At 33.6% G+C, this 20197-nt stretch overlaps 1 protein-coding gene across 1 annotated transcript in view; it reads right to left on the minus strand.

The window, feature by feature from the left end:
* Positions 1-20197, minus strand: part of ena (ENAH actin regulator enabled) — a 247765-nt gene that overhangs the window by 223129 nt on the left and 4439 nt on the right. The window contains exon 2 of the mRNA XM_090400769.1: positions 6372-6537. Within this exon, the coding sequence (XP_090256895.1) occupies positions 6372-6537 (166 nt within the window). The remainder of the gene's footprint in view (positions 1-6371; positions 6538-20197) is intronic.

The raw sequence follows: 20197 nt of genomic DNA on the forward strand, positions 1-20197 counted from the left end.
AGGGTGCACCACGAGAAGGTGAGGACTGGACATTAGGTCAGAAGCCCTGGTCGATTCTCCGCATTCCTTTAAAGGCTATGTGGAGGTCTCCTCTCAGTTATACAGGGTGTTCGGGATAAATTTGACAGTTTCGTAAGGAAAAAGAAAATCTTCTTTGTATCTATTAAATTTAATGAATTGACAAAAAAAACATTACAGGCAGAGTTAATTACAATACTATCAACAAGATTTACTCAAAATAACCACCATTAGCATCGATCACAGCTTCAATTCTGCTTCGGAACCTCGAACAAGCTGATGCTACAGTCTCCCTGGGAAGGGCCACAAAAACTGTTTTAATTTTATCCATTAACTGGGCTTTTGTATTACTGGAAGTGCGATTGGTGTCTTTTTCAACTGCGCTCCATACAAAATAATCCATGGGGTTAAGGTCTGGGGAGTTTGGAGGCCAAACATTTGGACTGGTGAAGTCGTAGAAATTTTCAGACAACCATTTTTGACTTTTCCCAGAGGTGTGGCAAGGGGCCGAATCCTGCTGCCATACATACGGCCTACCATTGGCTACCCTTGTTATCCAGGGCTTGACTACAGTTAGCAACTCCACGAACAAAGCCCGAATTCCAATGCCAGGGTTCTTCAACACCTGTTCCTGCAGATTTGCGAGGAATTCTGCTGTACGAACGCAATCAGATCGTCTGCTAGGGATCTTTCTTCTTGCTACATCCTCGTAGTCACCATTGCAAGTCTCTAGTTCATGCCTGATTGTTTTTACTGTATTCAGGGAGCATTGGGCAGCAGTCGTAATATCCTTATTTTGATGGCGGGCACGAATCATCATGATACAAGTTATTCTCTTCCATGATTCAGGTGGGTTCCAGCTATCCATCCTTTCTGACATCTTGTATATGAATGAAGAAGGGTCCAAACTTTTAAATGAAGAGAAGTGTGTGTTAATACATGTAACTTACGGAAAAATATAATTAATTATAAATATGTCAAATTTATCCCGAACACCCTGTATAGCTTTGACCCTTATGCACCCCTTTTATTAGTCAGCTTTAATATAACTGTTCTTTTCACTAATGTCCCATGATACAATAATCAATGATACTATTATTCTCTTAGAGACATATTTCTGCCCGACATCACGGCCCTCTTTGCCCACGTACTCCGCTCCAGGTATTTCGTGTGGCAAAATAATTTTTATCTACATAAAGAAGGTATGGCCATGGGCTCACCACTTTCCCCCCACAACAGATAACTTTTAAATGGAAGACTTCGCGCAAAGAACTCTAGATTCGGCCAGCCTAAAGTCCAAAATCTGGCTCAGATATATTGATGGTATTTTCTCCATTTGGCCCCACGGTAAGCCAAACAAAATAACAATTGAAAATAACAACTCTCTTCCTTTTCTAGACACAGCCTGATGGAAGAAGCATGACAAGCATGCTTGTCACACTTCTTCCATCAGGCTGTCTCTCCTTCTCTGTCTACTGCAAACCTACACACACGGTCCAATACATACATAAAAATTCATAGCAACATCCAACACAAAAACTAGGGGTCATCGGCACCCTCAAACACAGAGCCCTAACAATTTGCTCTAACGAACAATCTTTGAACCAAGAATTCGAAATAATTGGCTACAATAAAAATAAAAAAACAGTTTACAAGATCTTCCATAAAAGATACCACTAAAAACAAAAAAAGATTACAAGAATGCATAGCCATACCCTATATTAGAGGCATTTCAAAAAAAAATAGATAGAACGTTACTCGAATACAACATTAAGACTACCTTCAAACCCCAGACAAAATTAAGAAATTTACTTAGCTCTTCCAACAATCCTGTTCCATACCTGGTCCATCCAGGAGATTACAAAATCCAATGTACCTGCAACCTACCTTACATAGGGGGAAACAGGACTACTGTCCCAATCAGAAAAGACAAACACAAACGACACATTAAATACCTCCACTATGATAAAACAAGGCCTATCAGACCACACACTTCAAACATGCCACAGAATCAACTAGAAAGGCACTAAGTCCCTACACAACACCAAAACCTGATTTGAGAGAAAATTCAAAGAAGCTTGTGAAATACTAAACAAACATTTGTTAAAACATTATCCAAACCTGAACAAAAATAATGGATTAATCATTCCAAGAATGTGGAGAACCCATCTGCAACCCTTATAACCAGACCAAGCCCAGAAGGAAATCTCAATATGAGAGGACTTGAGAAATGTTTAATGTAGTTCCGTTTCAAATTTATTTGTATTTTAATTTTTTATTTTATTTATTTATATATTTTTTCTCCACAAGAGATCAGGCTAAGTTAAAAGATTAACAAGCATCTAGATTCATTTTATCTTTGTATAGTACAGTGTCATGTAGCTTGTATCTTATACATATGTATTTTTCCTGATGATGACCTCAATACACATGTTAAACGTCAAATGTTACTTTTCTAATAAGTAATTACTGTAACACGTGTGTTGTGTCTCCATAAATTCTTCACTGTGAACATGTTCTACGATGGCATGTGGATTTTTGCTTCCCCAAATTCTGCAATTGTGTTTACTTGCTCACTTAAGTGAAAAGTGCACTTCTCATTGAAAATTATCGTGTCCAAAAAGTTCTTATTTTGTTCTATCCTACCGATTATTTCCATACAGAAATCCTGCCATATCTTCTTATTGTCTTTCTTCAAATGTTATATGAGGGTAAATTTGTTGGGCCTTAAATATAGATGCTGTCATAAAACACGCCACACAGTTACATGTGGAATTCCAATTTGATGAGATGCCACCTGGTTGACTTTCCAGAGCTTCTCTGGAAACTTTCCTGAACTTCTACAACAGCATCAGCAGCACATGGTCTTTCCTTGGATGACACACAGAACAGCCTATTTCCACAAAATTTTTCTGCCACATGTAGATTGTGCACTTACTAGGAGGTACTTTGCCGTATTGAATGCGGAAATTCCTCTGGACTCTTATTGCAGACTTCGTTTTCTAAAACCAAGCCACACAACATCCTCACTCTGCACCATTGAAAGTCGGCGAATGGTGTGATGTATCATGCCATCTAGTGTTGTCATTTGGTAATAAAGCATGTTGGAAAATGGCGACTTTCAATGGTGCAGAGTGAGCATGTTATGTGTTTTGACACTCAGTCAAATTTTGTACATCTAATTAATTCTGTATTCTCCTGCAAAGTTGTATACATCCTTTTGAAACACCCTTTATTATGCGATACTAAGGCAATTAATCTGTAGTCATCAGCTTCTATATACAAGTAGCCTAGTTGTGAAGATACTTCATGGACAAACTTTGTTTGCTTACACTTGGATTAAAGGATTAAACAAGGATATAATTTCTTGGTATCTTTAATTTTTAACCATGTGAAAAAACTTCAAACTAGGTCTAATCCAGAGTATTTTAATGATAAAGTGTTACACCTTTTCACTACTTGTATATGGGAAATATGTGGCTTCTGCACAACTTCAACCTTTTTCTCTCTTGTGAGTCTAGCTCCCACTGATGTAGTTTTCTGCAGATGAGAGTACTGCTGAAGTGGCTTTTATCAGGGCCACTTCAGTGGATGCCCTTCACTGGGATGCAAGTGGTTTTGCTCAGTGATAGGGTGAGCCTGCTACTGAGTAATGAGTTATACGATCCTTCAGGTCACTCATTGATTGGGTGATCTGAGAGAAGAGACTGCCTTAGTTTTTGGAGAAGACCTGTACTTAGTAAACAGTCCACTGAAGTGGCCTTTATTGGGGCTGATTTGGTGGATACTTCTTCCTGGGAGATGAACAGTTCTGCTCGGTAACAGGGTGATAGCGCTACTCAGTGAGCCTGTCACTGAGTAGAACCACCACTGAGTATCTTTGAGTGATCGAGTTAATGACTTAAATGATCCTTTGGCTCACCCACTGAGGTTGGGTGATCTGAGGTAAGTTTTGGAGGTCTGCACTTCAACACCACTGAAGTGGTCTCAAATCACTGCATTCCATTAGACACCTGCCTATGTTATTGGCTTCTACTGACATGGTCTTTATCAGGCCCTTTGGTGGATGGGCTTAGGCTCTTAAAAATTAGCCTAATTTAAATAAATATGGTTGCATAAAATTTTCCAAAAATATGGGAAACAGTAATACTTCCCAGATCCCAGTTGACAACCTAGGCTGCAAACAGGTATCCAAAGAGGACACCCCCACTTAGTTAGGATTCTAGTCTTTTCTCCACGTTTCAATTTGCTTTGTGCTGCGTATGTTACAAGTCTCATTTTGTACACCCTGATAATGTGTCTGTAACCGAGACTAAATATTGGAAACATTAAATGCTCTTTTAATCATTTTCTAGGGCCTTTCACTTCATTAAACTTTTATCATGAGTTTTTCCCTATTACTTAAGCCTTAACACACAAAAATAAATATATATATATATAATAATAATATATTATATATATACCGTATATGTCGGCGTATAAGACAACTCTCAAATACTACAGAAAACCCCTCGAAATCATGGGTAGTCTTATACAGCAAGTATAAAAAAGGAAGCTTAATTTCTTGGATGAACATTTAGGTGGTTACAATACATTGTTATATAAGAAAATAGGGTGTTTATAAACAAAGATTAATTTTTTGTTACATAAATTTATTTAAAATATTACAATAGATGTTTGTCTTAAAAAAAAATAATTATTAACCTCAATTTTCATGTTAATTTTCTTCATCTGTTGAAAATAGTTCTTCGGATTCATTGTTTAAATGATCGTCATCCAGTTAGAATCGGGTGAATTAATTTCGTTTTCATCGTCATCAGTGTCTCACAACAGATCATCTTCCATACCATCCATAAGATTAGAGATACCATACTTTTTAAATGATTTTATTACAGTCTATACTTTTACTTTATTCCATGCTTTGATCACAAAATTGCACAACATATCAAGTGATGCAGTGCATAGATCCACCGTTTGTTAATGATTTTTCACCAGTCAACATCCAATTATTCCACTCTTCTCACATGTGATCTTTAAATGGTTTGTTCAAGCAGACATCTAGTGGTTGCAATGTAGAAGTTAAACCACCTGATATAACAGCAATTTGTGTTATTTTTTTCTACAAGACTTTTAATATTCTTAGTTAAATGACTACAAAACATATTCCATATTAGTAAACTGAGTTTCTTCATTATACCGCATGGTATCTTGTTCCACACTTTATCCATAATTTCAACCATTTTCATCCATCCATCCTTTTTCATGAAAATATACAAAAACACCTGAAGGAAAGTTTATCTTAGGTTTAGTTTTACGTTTGAAGATGATCATTGTTTTTAACTTTGCTCCATCAGCCACACATGGCAACACAATCGTAAACCTTGTTTTTTCATGACCTGTACTTCAAACTAGCACACTCTTACTACCTTTAGAGACTCCACTGTTTTATTGCTTATCATTTCAAAGCTCATAGGAGCATCCATATTTCCAATATTTGACAATAGAAATTTATGTTCTTGTCTCAACTAAATAATAAATTTATGGAAACTAGTAAGTTTGTGGTCAAGATTTGCTGGTAGTTTTTGAGCAATTTTCATATTTTGTCATATTACCAGATTTTGTCTGTTCATAAAACGATTACACCATCCTGAAGTAGCTTGAAATTCTATACTTGCATCCGGATTTAATCTTGACCATTTTAGTGCATATGCTCTAATCATATTTCTTGCAACAAGATAACCATTCTGCCTTTGTTCGAATACCCATTCTGCAACGTAATTTTCCAGTTGCAGCCATCAGCCATATTTTTTCTTTTGCAATTTTTTTAAAATATCTTCTTTCTTCCTCCATTCTCTTACCATCTTCTGGGTTATGTCAAACTTTCTTGCAGCATCACAGTTATTAGTTTGCTTTGGCCTTTCAATTATCCTTATTTTAAATCAAGCTTCATACTTTCTTCGCTTTGTTGCTAGTTCCATGATTTTAAATGATAACAATTTTAATAATCCTAAAATTTAAAAAAATGCAAAATTAATAATTAAAATTGGGGCTAATCACTTTTAATTAGGGTAATTCGCATAAATACTAAATCTATGCTATGCAAGAAAATAATGGATATGCATAGATATAAAAATAACGGATATAACAACAATACCTAACATTGCATTAATACAAGAAGAAATTGGGTGGTCTTCATATACAACCGACATACGCTTAAAACCTAAAAATAGCCTAAAATTTAGGTCTCATCTTATAAACTGACATATACAGTAATTATTAAGGCAATGATTTTGTATATTTAAATAAAGACTCATGACTAAATATTTATTCCTAAAAAACTTGCCTTAGCTTACCTCATGATCTTGCAGTTTACGGCCTACTACTCTAAAGGTACTATTAACAGTATGTTGATAAATGTGAACTTTAGACAAGCCACTAGAAGTGCCACTGGGAACCCACTTTTTGTTAACCTCATCATACAACATTACTGAAGCACGAGCAGATGCTATAGAATGTTCACTAAAAAGAAGATAAAGATAAACACTATTTTATAAACTAAAGACATAAGTAAAGATATTCTCAAATTTGTCCATAAATATTAAAAATTATATATTTGTCTTTGGTATACAGCTGGCTTGGTTGACCAAGTGGACTGTGCTTCTGTTTGCTAATCAGTAAAAAATAGGTTTCTAATCTCAGTGCAGGATGGTCATTTGTGAATATCTTTAGGTGGTAGATGAATTTCAGTGCCCCATGTCAGACTGCTGCCCTGTTTATTAGTGGTATGAAGTGACTTAAGAACTGTCACATGTGGTCTGTAGGTGGGTTTCTAGATTAGATAACCCTTAACCTGTCTAACCACAGCTCTAATAACTAACAGAATGGGATCACACTAATTCACATGTAAAATTCGAAACAACAAAAAAAGACAAAAGTTTATTAGTTCTAATGATATGCCTGTTCTATAAACATTTTTTGCAATACATAAGCTGGTCTAGTAAATAATCACATCTATTTTCATTAATTTTTATTTCAGATTTACGAATTATTTATGAATTATTTTTTTTTTTTTACACCAGAGGTGAAACTATGGTCAATGGTTGATTAATGGCAAAGTTAATTAATTATTCTCTTAATTACCTAGAAACAATTTTTAATGAAGATAGAAAATCCATTATAGAATATTCTTTCTTTCAGGGTTATACACTGCCCACTACAGTAACTGCCAATGTAGCATGATCCAGTGTATGTGTGTGTATCCCCGAGAATGACTGATAAAGGTCAAAAGATTGAATTTCAAAATATAGTTAAAGTTCTCTAACATGGCAGTGTCTCCACAATTATTCATTATGAATAATAGTTATTCATAATGAATAATAAATGATCACGATAAATCCTGAAAAAAAAAAATATTCTATAATGGATTTTCTATCTTCATTAAAAATTGTCTAGGTAATTAAGAGAATAATTAATCAATTTTGCCACTGATCATTCCATGTGAAATAATCAAATTAAAAAACTAAAAAACAAATTAAAAATTAAAAACTAAAGCTGCATGATTTTGTATTTTGATGAAAGTGAGTTATACAGCTATCCTATAGCTAGTGGATGTTAGAATGTTTTATATATACATATATAGAGAGAGATTTTTCTTGTGATCCTATTAATTATGGTGGCCATCAATCAGCAGATCCACAAGATTTTGGAAGAATCGCAGCTAGTCCATTACATTTTCCATCCATCCAGTTGTTCAATGGACATCAGTAGATGGTGTATGGTCACTCAGATGCTCAGTGATGTGTCACACCAATCCTTGCCATGTGGTCCTGTTGTATGCGTTACTGGAGGCTTCAACTCTCTAAAGATCAGTTACTTCAGACACACCATCTACCCGTCTCATTTATTGTCTACCTCTTCCTCTTTTTCCAGGTACTTTATACTTCTATTCCATTTTGAGAAGTCCTCCTTCCATTCTTTCAATGCATCCAAAGTATTTTAGCTTTCTTCTGTCAATAGCCTTGAGGCATCTTAAAGTTCTACCAGTCCTTTCTAGCATCCATCCATTTAGCCACCTTTCAGCATATGATATCCTCAACAGTCTCCTGCAATACTACACCTTAACTGGGCATTAGTAAAGTGGGAAAACGTAACAAAAGTGGTAAGGTGGGGTCCCACACTAAACTTGTTGCTCGCAACAGCCTGTCATCTATGGCATCGAGTAGCGGGTTACAGGAAGGGAAGCTATACTGAGGCATGACACTGCCAAGCGTTGTTAAAAAGTTATAGTCAATTTAAAATCTTTGGGGTCTGTGACACCCTACCTTACTAACGCCAGGTTAAAAGCAGCTAAGTTTTTCCTATCGGATTTCTTTAGGTTCCAAGTTTCACATCCATAAGTCACTATTGAAAAAAACAGCTGTACTTAGAATCCTCAGCTTTGTTCCTGTGGAAATAAATCCATCCTTCCACACTTTAAAAAAGTCTCTGACCATTTTAGCCATTTCTAATCTTCTGATGCCTTCTGAACAGCAATTCTTCACATTAATGACAGATCCCAAGTACATGAATTTGCCGACTTCAATTATTTCTCTGTTATGATACACTTGTTTCTCAAGAGCTTCTCTTCTATATTTCCTTTGAGAACCATAATCTTTGTCTTGCTAGGGTTGAATTTAAGTCCTCCATTCTTGCTGATTTCATTAACTCTGTCAAGGAATCTCAGGCATCTCCTCCTCAACTTTGGCCTCAATCCTGTTTAGAAGGATCTTTAGTAAATCTTTCATGTGACACATTTTTAAGTTTACTGTCTATAATTAATTTACCTGTTCATATTGTGATGGTTTTTCTATGTTAAATCAACTTCATGATGTTTGTATTTATATTGGTTTTGATGTGTCTAACCCTGAAGAAACCACCGATTCTATTTTAGGTGGTGAAACTAGTCAATGAAATTTATTTATGTAATGACTAATAAATTCCTATGCTTTATGAATCATTTCAGCATATATAACATACCTCCCTTCTTGTGCAGTGGTATGAAAAATGATTTCTTCCAGCCTAGAGACTTTCTCAATCAATCTATGAAACACTCTTATCCCTCCATCCCCTGTGGTCTGACTGTCAATTAGAATCTCTGAAAGTAAAAATTTTGTGCATTCCCTTTTTTGACCAGTGTCCATGTGCACACATGCACAGCTTAGAGGGATCATTGGTCCACTGTTATTTTCATCCCTTCAACCTAGACCAGCTTTTGAAAATTCACACATTCACTCTTCAATAATATTTTAGCACCTCCTGAGTGTGTGGCACATGACAATAGCAAATGGGAGAATAAAAATAAATGGCTATGTAAAAAGCATTTAACATTTATGTACAGGTTATTACATAAAGCATCAAAAATCTAGTCAGAGGAAGTCTATTATTTTTTTTTTTTTTTACAATTCATTCCACTTCATTTTCAAGTGAGAGAAATAATATGGTCTATTATTACTGTATGGGCACCTCCAAAGAGTCTGATGACTCATCACAGGAAACCCAAACTATCCACACAATCTATCATACCTCTCCTTGAACTCATTAAATTAGATAAAACATTAAAATGATAATAAAAACAAATTGGAAATAAGCTGTGGTTAATTTTAAACCCTCCAAAATTGTTAAAATTCTGCAGATAAGCCAAATAAAAATGGCTGCCATAATTAACAGGCAACCAGGAAAAAAAAAAAAAAAACTTTCTTCTATCTAAAATGTTAGGATGACAATATTATAACTCACTCTCATCAAAATAAAAAATTATGTCACTTTATGCAGAGAAGAGAAAGAGAGATTACCATATCACAGATCATGATACTGGTAATTTATATCTTGCTACCTGCAAGAAACAAATCATCTTGCAGGTAGCAAGCATGATACGTAAAAAGATATCATTTTGTTACCTGATAGCGCGATATGTAAAAAGATGTGAAAGAGTTGATGGTACAAGTGAATAAAAAGAGCAACAGCATAAAATTGTGAGCCTGCTGCCATGATATGACAGAGGTGAGTTGTGAAGGAAATAACTGCAAATGAGTAAATGCATAAGCAGTGCAGGATTCCTCCTCCATAACCCATAGTGTGGAGTTTGCAGATGTTGTATGAAGTGTGTTTTTGGCAAAAGGACTTTTATTGTTTGCATTTGAATGGATTCAGAATTAAGTGTCTTGACAAAGTATTATTCAGTGACTGCTTAGAAGTGAAAGTCAGGAAACTAGAGTTGGAGGGAGGGGGGAGGAATGTGAGTAGGTACGAGTGGAAGCATCCAAAAGATGAGTAAATAGAAGAATAATCATGAACTGAATGCAACTCCTCAGGTACATTTGAGGTTATATTTCATCCAACAGAATGAAATATATAGTTGGATGCTGCTATAGGCTGGAGGGGATGGGAGGGATACAAGAGAAATTTTGAATGGCGTCATTAGCAAATTAGCGCAATGAATGTAGGATGAGTAATTATATGAGGGACTATGGACTTCAACTATGGAGAAAAAGATTGGAAGGAGAAAATCACATGAATGGGAAGAAATGAATTTATACAGCCTCTATATAAATATATTTATATAGAGGAAATGAATTATCTCTCTCTGCTGAGAGATAATTATATCAGGATGATTATAGAAGTCCATTTCCTTCATTACAAGAGCATTATCCTCTATTGAATAATATAGAGGATAATGCTTGCCATCATTGAGCAAGCTCATGGACTAATATTTTCAAGAAGGGGCTATTCATACATATGGACTAGCCGTCTCTTAACCTTAATTTAATCCCATTGAACATATGGGATGTTCTAAGTAGACGTGATGCTGCTCTCAACCCCCCCCCCCCAACCCTGAGCTCCTGAATATCATTATAAACAGTACATAACATCACTGAGTGCTGTGATGGGTGACCACATTTCTTATAGAGGCACTTTGATAATCCCATTTTGACCATTGTCTTCACATACAATATTATTGCTGAATTACACTATTTATTTACAATTTTCATTGTAAATAAATGAGTGTTTCTTTTTTTCATCAAACTACATAGAAATTCATCATACAGTTTTTGAGTTATTGTTATTTTTCTCTTTGTTCCTCAATTTATGGAAGACAGGTATATGTGGCAAGTAAAAGGAAGACTGACTTTAATGATTGTTGATAGAGAATGAAATAGTTCAATTACTGAGTGATCATTCTGCAAGGGTGTACCATCTATGCCTGAAATCTGCTAACTTATTATTATTAATACCAGACCTCAATGAAGTCAAAAGATTCGTCGCAAAGTGACAACTAAGTCTAATAAAGGAAATTATTAAATAATGATACTGCTGGATTTTGCCACAAAAGTCAATAGCACTGGATGCCACAGGAACACTTATATAAATCAGAGCAAATGGAGAATGATATGAGGGAAAATTTGGGAGTGTGTGAGGAAGGTGGGCTCATGGACAAAAATCAAAGAGTAGTATATGAGAGAATACTGAATCTAGAAGTCAGGTGACTAGTGGTGTACACCAGAGCTCAGTACTTAGGCCACTACTATTTAACCTCTTAATTTTCTGTGAGAAAGCTGACCAAAAAGTACTTGAATTATTTTATTTGTTTTTATTGCCTTAATGATGCTTGTTTTAAAAAACAAATTCCTGTGAGTAAATTTTATTTGTTATATATTTATAAAGAATCACTTTTCCATAAGAAATTTGCCTGAGTTAGCACAGAAGTAGAAAAATAACTTCCACTGAGTAGAAATAAAAATCTCCTCTGGTCAATTTAAGAAACCTCTAAGTTCTACAAACATTCAGTTTTGAAATAATGTTGGATCTAATAACTACTTTGCCTGTGTAATTTTACATCGCCGAAATGAAGCCATATGGCTCTTTTTAGTAATTACCTTTAGTAACTTTTTTTATCCTATCCCCTCAACCTACACTTCAACTTCCTGCATAACTATTGCCACCAAATCCTTGCACTGATTAATTTCCTGCAGTCCAGTTTCATCAATATACACAGTATTGTAATCTTTTCATCCCAAAGTATTATGGGAAGGGCCACTACCAAGACCAGTTTCAACCACTGTATAAGTATTGTGTTTCAAAAAGGTCTTCTCCAAAAATCAGATGATCCCCAGATCACTCTAACCTTAAAAAGTAACCCAAAGGGTAATTTTAAATCTAACTCTTGATCATTCAAGGATACTCAGCAGTGATTCTACTCAGTAATAAGCACATCCACTGAGCAGAACCACTCATCTTCCAAGAAAAAACATCCACCAAAGGATCCAATGAAGGTCACATAAGTAGCAGCTATACCATAAGCAAACATCCAATGGAATGCAGTGATTAAGACCACTTCAGCTAGGGTGACCAGATTAAAAATTTGGTTTTGGGGTATCATATGTAGATTTTGGGGTATTCATGGCAAGGATTTGGGATATTCATAATTAGGTTTTGGGGTATTCATTATTGGCCTTGGGGATAATCGTACTATCAAACATAAAGAAGAACAATGATAATAAGATTATTTTATTTCTTGCAAATTCTTAGCAAGTCTTTAAACAAAATTTAAATATTTTATTTTGGCAGTTATGAACACTAATGTAAGCTTTTAGAAATATACTCATGATATGCTTTGCATAATCATTTACAATATAAATTCAGTAAACCTGATTTATTTTATCAAAAGAGAAGTATTTACCTAACAATATTTTGTATTCAAGCGAATTTCTTTTAGCAATTTTTCATTTTTTTAATACAACTGCATAAAATTCTTTGCATGACATATTGTAATTGGTTTTCACCAGTAATTCTCCCTCAACAGTTTTTAGGTCTAATCTATTCCTATCCTTTTTCCAAGAGTTGAACATTAAGCTAAATACTCGCTCACTCATTGCATTTGAGTGAGGCAAAGCAAAAACAAAATTAATAATTTTTTCAATATTAGGCACATCATATGCATTTAAAAATTTTATCCAAACATTTGTGATATTTTTGAGTTCTTTTGTGTCAATATTTTTATGGAACGATTTTAACAGGACACACTCTTCATATAGCAAATCAATATTAATATTGGAAATTTTAAATAAATCTATAACTTTTAAGAAAAGATCAAAATGTGCCACTTAATGTAATTTGAATATATTAAGATACTCGTACTTATTATTTTCGAAACTAAATCTTTTTTCAACATACTGAATTAAAGTTTTCAGAAAATAGTCTGCCCTTTTCTTAAACAAATTTATCTCTACTAGTTTGCGACAAGATTTCAATTTTTGTATAGTAACGAATCCATAAAATTGATCATTTAATTTAGAAAGTAGGGAGTTTCTTAGATTGGCCATTAGGTTAAATAGTTCTATTATAAATGGACCATCCTGCTCTAGATTACAAATAACATTTTGGACACAGGTTGCTGCATTTGAAAAGAAAGAAAGGTAGACTTCAGCTAATTCATTCGAAAAAAAATCTTGTAAAATAGGTGGACATCTTTCCAAAGATAGAAAATAGTTTTTCACTGGCTCAAAATTTTTGTTTAGCCTATCTACTGCTCAAAGGAGTGATAACCATCTTGTAGGAACATGACGCATTAGATCTGAATATCATATGTTTTTAAAATTACACATTCTATATCAACTTCTAAACAGCTTGTAGCTTTTCTTATTGCATTGTGTAAGACATGGCAAAGACACCCCATATCTATTAAATTATTATTATTATTATTATTATTATTATTCCTGATACCTCCAAGGAGTCCGAAGACTCATCATGGGAGGACATCTACAACTGTCTCTACACCTAACCTCTACTACGAATCATCTCCATCAACGCCATCTAACGCCCACTTCCAACACCACCACAACTAGTAATTTTTGTCTGTAAATTGCATGTGTTCTTGAATAATTATTAAATTTCTTTAATTCTGTAAATACACTCTGATTAATACCAAAATTTATATTAGCATTATCACCGCAAAAGCTAACAATGTTCTCAGGATTTAAATTCAGCTCCTTCAACTTTTGAAGTAAGCAAAGTGAAATATCTTTTGAAGTTTCTGACTGGCTGTTAAAGAAATCAAAAGTTTTGTTTGAATTCCTCCACTAGATTTAGAAAAATATCTACACATTAAAGGAAACATTTTAATGTTTCCTTTATTTGATGAATCTGTTGCAATTGAAAATGGCTGATTTTCTCCTAAATTCCCCACAACTGTAGATATACAGTCTTTTGCTAAAACATTTGTTATTATTTTAGATATTTTTGTTCGCGTGCATGTCAATTGAGAAGCAATTTTTGAATCACTAAATAATGTTTTGAATAATGAATGAATGAATTCGATGATCGATAGATTGTTAGCTATCAATCATCGAATATCAATCCGATGATCAATAGCTATGCGCATGTCTCACTGTGTGATAAGCAAACGTAGCTTCAGCGGCAACAATCTTTTGTTCTTCAGCCAAAACTAATGACAATGTCGAGGAAATGAAAAATGAATTTAAAGTTGGATTACTAGCTAATATTTCCCTTTTTTATGCTTATTACTTAACATATGCTTTTTAAGGTCATAAACACCTCCATTTATTATGAAAAATTCACAACTGCACCATAAACATTTTGCTTTACCAACAGTTCATCCTTTAATCACCCATGCGTAAGTTTTCTGCCACTCTTCGTTGAAATAATTCTGATGTTTTATCTTCTTTTTTATCTCTTGATTTAACCTCTGTATTTTTTCTTCTTCTGTATTTGATGACAATGAAGAGGACATTCTGTGAAAAGGTTTAAAGTAGTATTTATAGAATTTATTGCCTTACGTTAATACAGTGAAATAAAAAAGATCTCAAGTAGTGACCGCAGGAGCCCATACTCCCCCTCGTGTCAGGCTTGTGACAGGTGCCGAGCATTACAAAGTAAACATAATATAAATATCCTATAACGATCTATATAAGTAGGATGCAAAGTTGTTTTTCGAGCTTTTGAGAATGCATTTCAACAAAATATTTACCTGCGGCTAATTATCTTCTTATATAATCACCTAAACTTGGTATTATATGATTTGTAGCATTTATATTTTGCTTACTTGGTGGCATTCACAGTAAAGGCAATAATCAATATTTATTTAGTACAGAAAACCGAAAAATTGATATTATGTCCGAAACGCCGAAAAGGGGTATTTTTCGTACCCCATTTAAGATTTTACAAAAGGGGTATTTTATAAATTTAATTAAGTAAATGGAATATTATATCCCAAAATTAGGTACGTCTGGCCACCCTAACTTCAGAAGCCCATGAACCATGGAAAACCACTTCAATGGGAGTCAGACCCAAGAGATACTGAGAATGAGATAATGCTGAAGTCATATATATATATATATATATATATATAACACATTAAAGATACCAAGTAATTTTATATAAACTTAGTTTTAATCCTATTTCCCAAGTAAGCAAACAAACAAGTAAATCAAATGCTGGGGGGGGGGCTTTTCGTCCCCCCCCCCCGAACCAGTGTCCTAGGTTCGATTCTAATTGAAGACATGAGGAGCTTAAGGATCTTCCTCAGCCATAGCCAAGTTAGCCAGTCTTGGGAATGGACATCAGGATAAGAAGGATAGGACAGGGTAATTTCAATTAATATATTTTAAATATTATAAATAATGCAAAAAATTACATTAGTATATAATTAGGTATATGAACATATATATATATAGAGAGAGAGAGAAAAAGATAGGCAGATATAATACATGTATATATATGAACATACTCGAGTGCATAAGACTCCATAACGAGTCTTATAACTCCATGAAAACCCGGAAATAATTCATCCTCTATCTCAAGATACATGAACTTTTTTGAAGAAAAATTTAAATCACTACACACAATTTAATTTGATTTTGTACTGTCATATACTGCTAGCTCTTCTGAGTAAAGAGAGTAACACAAAAAACAATCTAAACAAAGTCAAGATCTAGCAAATATAATTTTGAGAATGGAGAAATAAAATCTTGATAAAAGAGTATAAAACAATTTCTGAGTAAGATATAGCAATGACTTAATGAAAATTAGCAACAGATATTTTGTATTGAAAATAACAGTACATTAGTGCGGAACAAGCAACATTTATATAAACCAAAATACAACATAAATAACCATCAGTAAAAGCAAGTGACATGAGCTAGAAGGATAATATCAGACCATTAATCATTTTTGATATCTGCTAGGAATGTAAATCTACCAAATTTTCAGGAGTGAGAGGAAATTATTCTGATTTAAATTTAGATAATGTAATAATGCTTCTGAACTTCCTCTGAACAGATGCTCATATTTAAAACTGCTTCTGCAAATTATGCAGGTATCATTCCAAAAGATACTGTTTGTTCAGTCTCAGAATTGGGCTGTGCAAGACCCAACTTATGAGGTTTCCAGTACCAAATGCAGTAGCGATGTTCACTATTTCCTCCCCTCCCCCCATTGAATAGTAAGTTCCAAAATATGCTAAACTGTAGTTCACAAAGAATCATCTGATAACCAATAGCTAGAGATAGTTTATTGGCAAATATGTAGCTATCAGGTGAAATCTAAATATTCTACCAATAGGTAGAATATTGAGCAATAGATGCCCAAAATGTATGGGGTAGGAGCTGTGTTCTACTGTATTCTATATGTACCTTAGATGTATGATTGTAAGAGTTCAAAATCCATTGAGCACGTCAGGGATGAAAGCTATTTAATTTTATTCCATTAAGCATAGGACTGGAAAAAGCTCTTGCTACAAAGATGAGGAACAAATGTTCTGTACTTTGCTAATTAAAGTTTTAACAACTAATCATTTGGGAAGAATGATGAGTTGAACTCTGTATATATTATATATCTGTAAGTGAAGGTAGGTTTACTAACACTGGTTTATATATATCTCCAGAGCTTTTCTTTTTCACAGTGAACTGAATTTGAAAATATAGACTGTTAATGTGTTGTAAGATGGTTAGTTCATTTTCAGAATGAGGCCAGATAAAAATATATTATCTACATAGCAGACCCAGATGGACAGTTGAAGATGAATGGTAAAGTATTCTCAAAAAAAGGCTTAGATAGTAATTACTAAACTTTGTTCACATTGATAATGTAATGATATTTTATGTATGATATATATGTTGTTAATTTTCAATAAATCATTACTATGTTCAACATGCTTTTTTTTTTAATTCTCTTTCTTCAAATCATGTGGCTGATATGTGTACAGTGACAACACATTTTGGTTTTGGAAAGCAGACAGTCCATGTACTCAGGAAAGCATATCTCTGTAATCCTCCACATTTGGTTGGAAAGAAAATGGGTTTAATTCCCAGCTAGGGAATTAAAGAACTTTTAATTTTTTTTAAGGAAATACAAAGAACTTTTATATGGCCTTTTAAATGAGGGTGAGTTGGCATATATCAGACAGGTCGGCAGTTTTCTATCACATGCAGATGAAATTAATAAGAAACTAAACTGACCTAATAACCTCACTTGCTTCAGTCAATTCCAAACTGGTTTACCAAATCTGCTAGTATTACCAAAAAATATAGCTTATATAAGCATGATATAGCTTCAGTTCTAAATAGACTAGTAGAACAGAAAGAATGCTTAAAAAAAAAACTGGAAACATCTAATGAGCATTTAATGTCAGTGATGGAGGTTCTTGTTAATGTTTTAATAGGCTTGAATTTCAGTGTTAAAATTTTTAAAACACATTTGTCAATTTGCTGAAGATTACATCTTATATTTTGTGAGAGGATAATATGTTGTTGTTTGAAGATCTAAATCTTATGTGACCATTGCCAATAAATGTTGATGCTTAAAACAAAATAAATCACACTGAATAAATGTTCTTCCCATTATACAGGAATTGGATATGGATAGTCTGAGTGATTTTCAGAACAGAATTTCCTTGAAAAACTACATTAACATAGCAAACCTAAGTTAAACAACATCCTTCAGTTTACTATACATGATTAGATTGAATTGGATTAACTTAATTTTATTAATAATTTAATTAGTTTCAAATCCTCTCTATTTTTTAAATTATATATATATATATAATTTATATATATATATCTGGCGTTTACGTTTACGAGAGCCTACAAGCACGCACGCAATAAACAATGGCATGTTGGATAGAACAACTTGAATAAATACAATGTTTTTTATATGTCAATTATGTATTGCATAATTGGTTCTCAGTTTTTTTAGAAACTTCAATTTTTATTATTATTTTCTATCTTTAGTTGATACCTGATGAAGGCTGTAAAAAGATGAAACTAGTTGTATCGTTCTCATTAAAACTTAATATTTTATCTCGGTTTAAAGTCATTAAATCTCTATTTTTAAAATGTATCATAACAATCTAGTCGAAGCTCATGAATACATATATATATAAAAAATGAATTCTCATGCATTCAATGTACTTCCCCATTACCTTTTCACCAGAAACATTATCGTTAAATAATTAAGTCAGTAATAATGCAAACTCTAGAAACATCCTACAGTCAACCTACTTAAAGTAGGTTAGACAAGAGACCTCTACCACCTATTTCTCCAATTAAATCTTTGAAGTCCAATCACATAACAACCAGATTACAATCCAAAACATTTCAGTTATCAAAATATGGCATTTAGTGTTTCTGGGCTGAATTTTGGTGCAACTAAGATTAGGAGAATAAACCCTAAAAATTAAAGATGCTAAGAAATTATCTTCTTCGTTTAATCCTTTATCCAAGTGTAAGCAAACAAAGTTTGCAAGTGAAGTAACTTCACGACTGGGCTACTTGTACGTAGAGGCTAATGACTTCACATTACTTGCCTCGGTATCTCATAATGCAAAGCACATATCCATACGGACATGTACAATACTATACATTATGGGAAGGGTCATTATCCAACTAGTTTCAACCTTTATTGAGGTCTTATCAGTGGGAGCCAGACCCAGAAGTGATACCAAGCTTGAAGTCATGCATAAGTCCTCAATAAAGGTTGAAACTGACCCTTCCCATAATGCATAGTATTTATGCATATCCATATAAATAAGTGCTTTGCATTATGGGATATTAAGATAAGTGATGTGAAGTCATTAGCCTCTATACACAAGTAGTCCAGTCGTGAAATTACTTCATGTGCAAACTTTGTTTGCTTTCACAAAAGCTTATTTCACAATTGCTTTCATAAAAGATTAAACCAAGAATATAACATCTTGGCATCTTTAATTTATAGTGTAACAAAGTGAAAAAACTTTCAACAAGAATCAACTCCTGCAACATGATAATAGTCGTGGCAAGCTTTAGCATTTCAGTTAAGGAGATGAAGAAAATTTCAGTGAAAAGTAGATAAATAAGCATCAGAAGAAGCTCGTAAAAACTGTTTTGGAAATCCAGGTCTTCCTTTCGAAAGCTGCAAAACAACTGTGAAATCACTATCTACCTGCTCATGTAAATATTTTTATCCCCTTAAAGAACAAAAAATAAATAAAATTAACTTACAAGATAGTCCTTATTTGTCATAAAATTTTTGCTATAGTATCAAGAGCATCAGTATAACTTTTAAATTAAACAGGCTGAAGAGAACTGAAGATTTAACAAATGACCTGCACACAAATGAGAGTAGTACAGTCTAAACTGCATTAAGGTCCTAACTGCACTATTTCTGAATGTGGTTGAACTATTTCTGATACGAGGAATAATCAGTTCTATTCAGATCTGGTCAATGAAATAAGGCTTCACAACTTTCTTTGTATAAACATTCTAAGTGAGAACCACTTTTGTGAAGGACCTTAAGTCTTTTCGAAAGTTAGTTCTGTATGTTCCACAAGTCCAGATAGTTCTGGCTCATAGGACAATGTATTTTGCAAGTAGCTCACGTTTTCATTGTTGAGTTTTCTAGATGTCTCTTCTGCTTGTTCAATTTAAAATTCATACTGAAGATGTGCTTGATACAAGAGCAAAAAATTTTATAATATATAAAAACTATCACATAAATTAGTCTGTTATTTAAGAAAAGAAAACTAGCATTAGTGAAGAGCAGAGCCTAAAAATTTGAACTCTATACAGGACACATGCTAATATGATTTGGCTATAATTAATGTATAGTATGTTTTTCCTCTAAAATATAAAGACATAAGAATAAGAACCTT

This window comes from Typopeltis vanoorti, chromosome 11, assembly GCF_054136105.1.
Source record: "Typopeltis vanoorti isolate ZY-2024b chromosome 11, IOZ_Tvanoo_1.0, whole genome shotgun sequence".
Classification (NCBI taxonomy): Eukaryota; Metazoa; Arthropoda; class Arachnida; order Uropygi; family Thelyphonidae; genus Typopeltis; species Typopeltis vanoorti.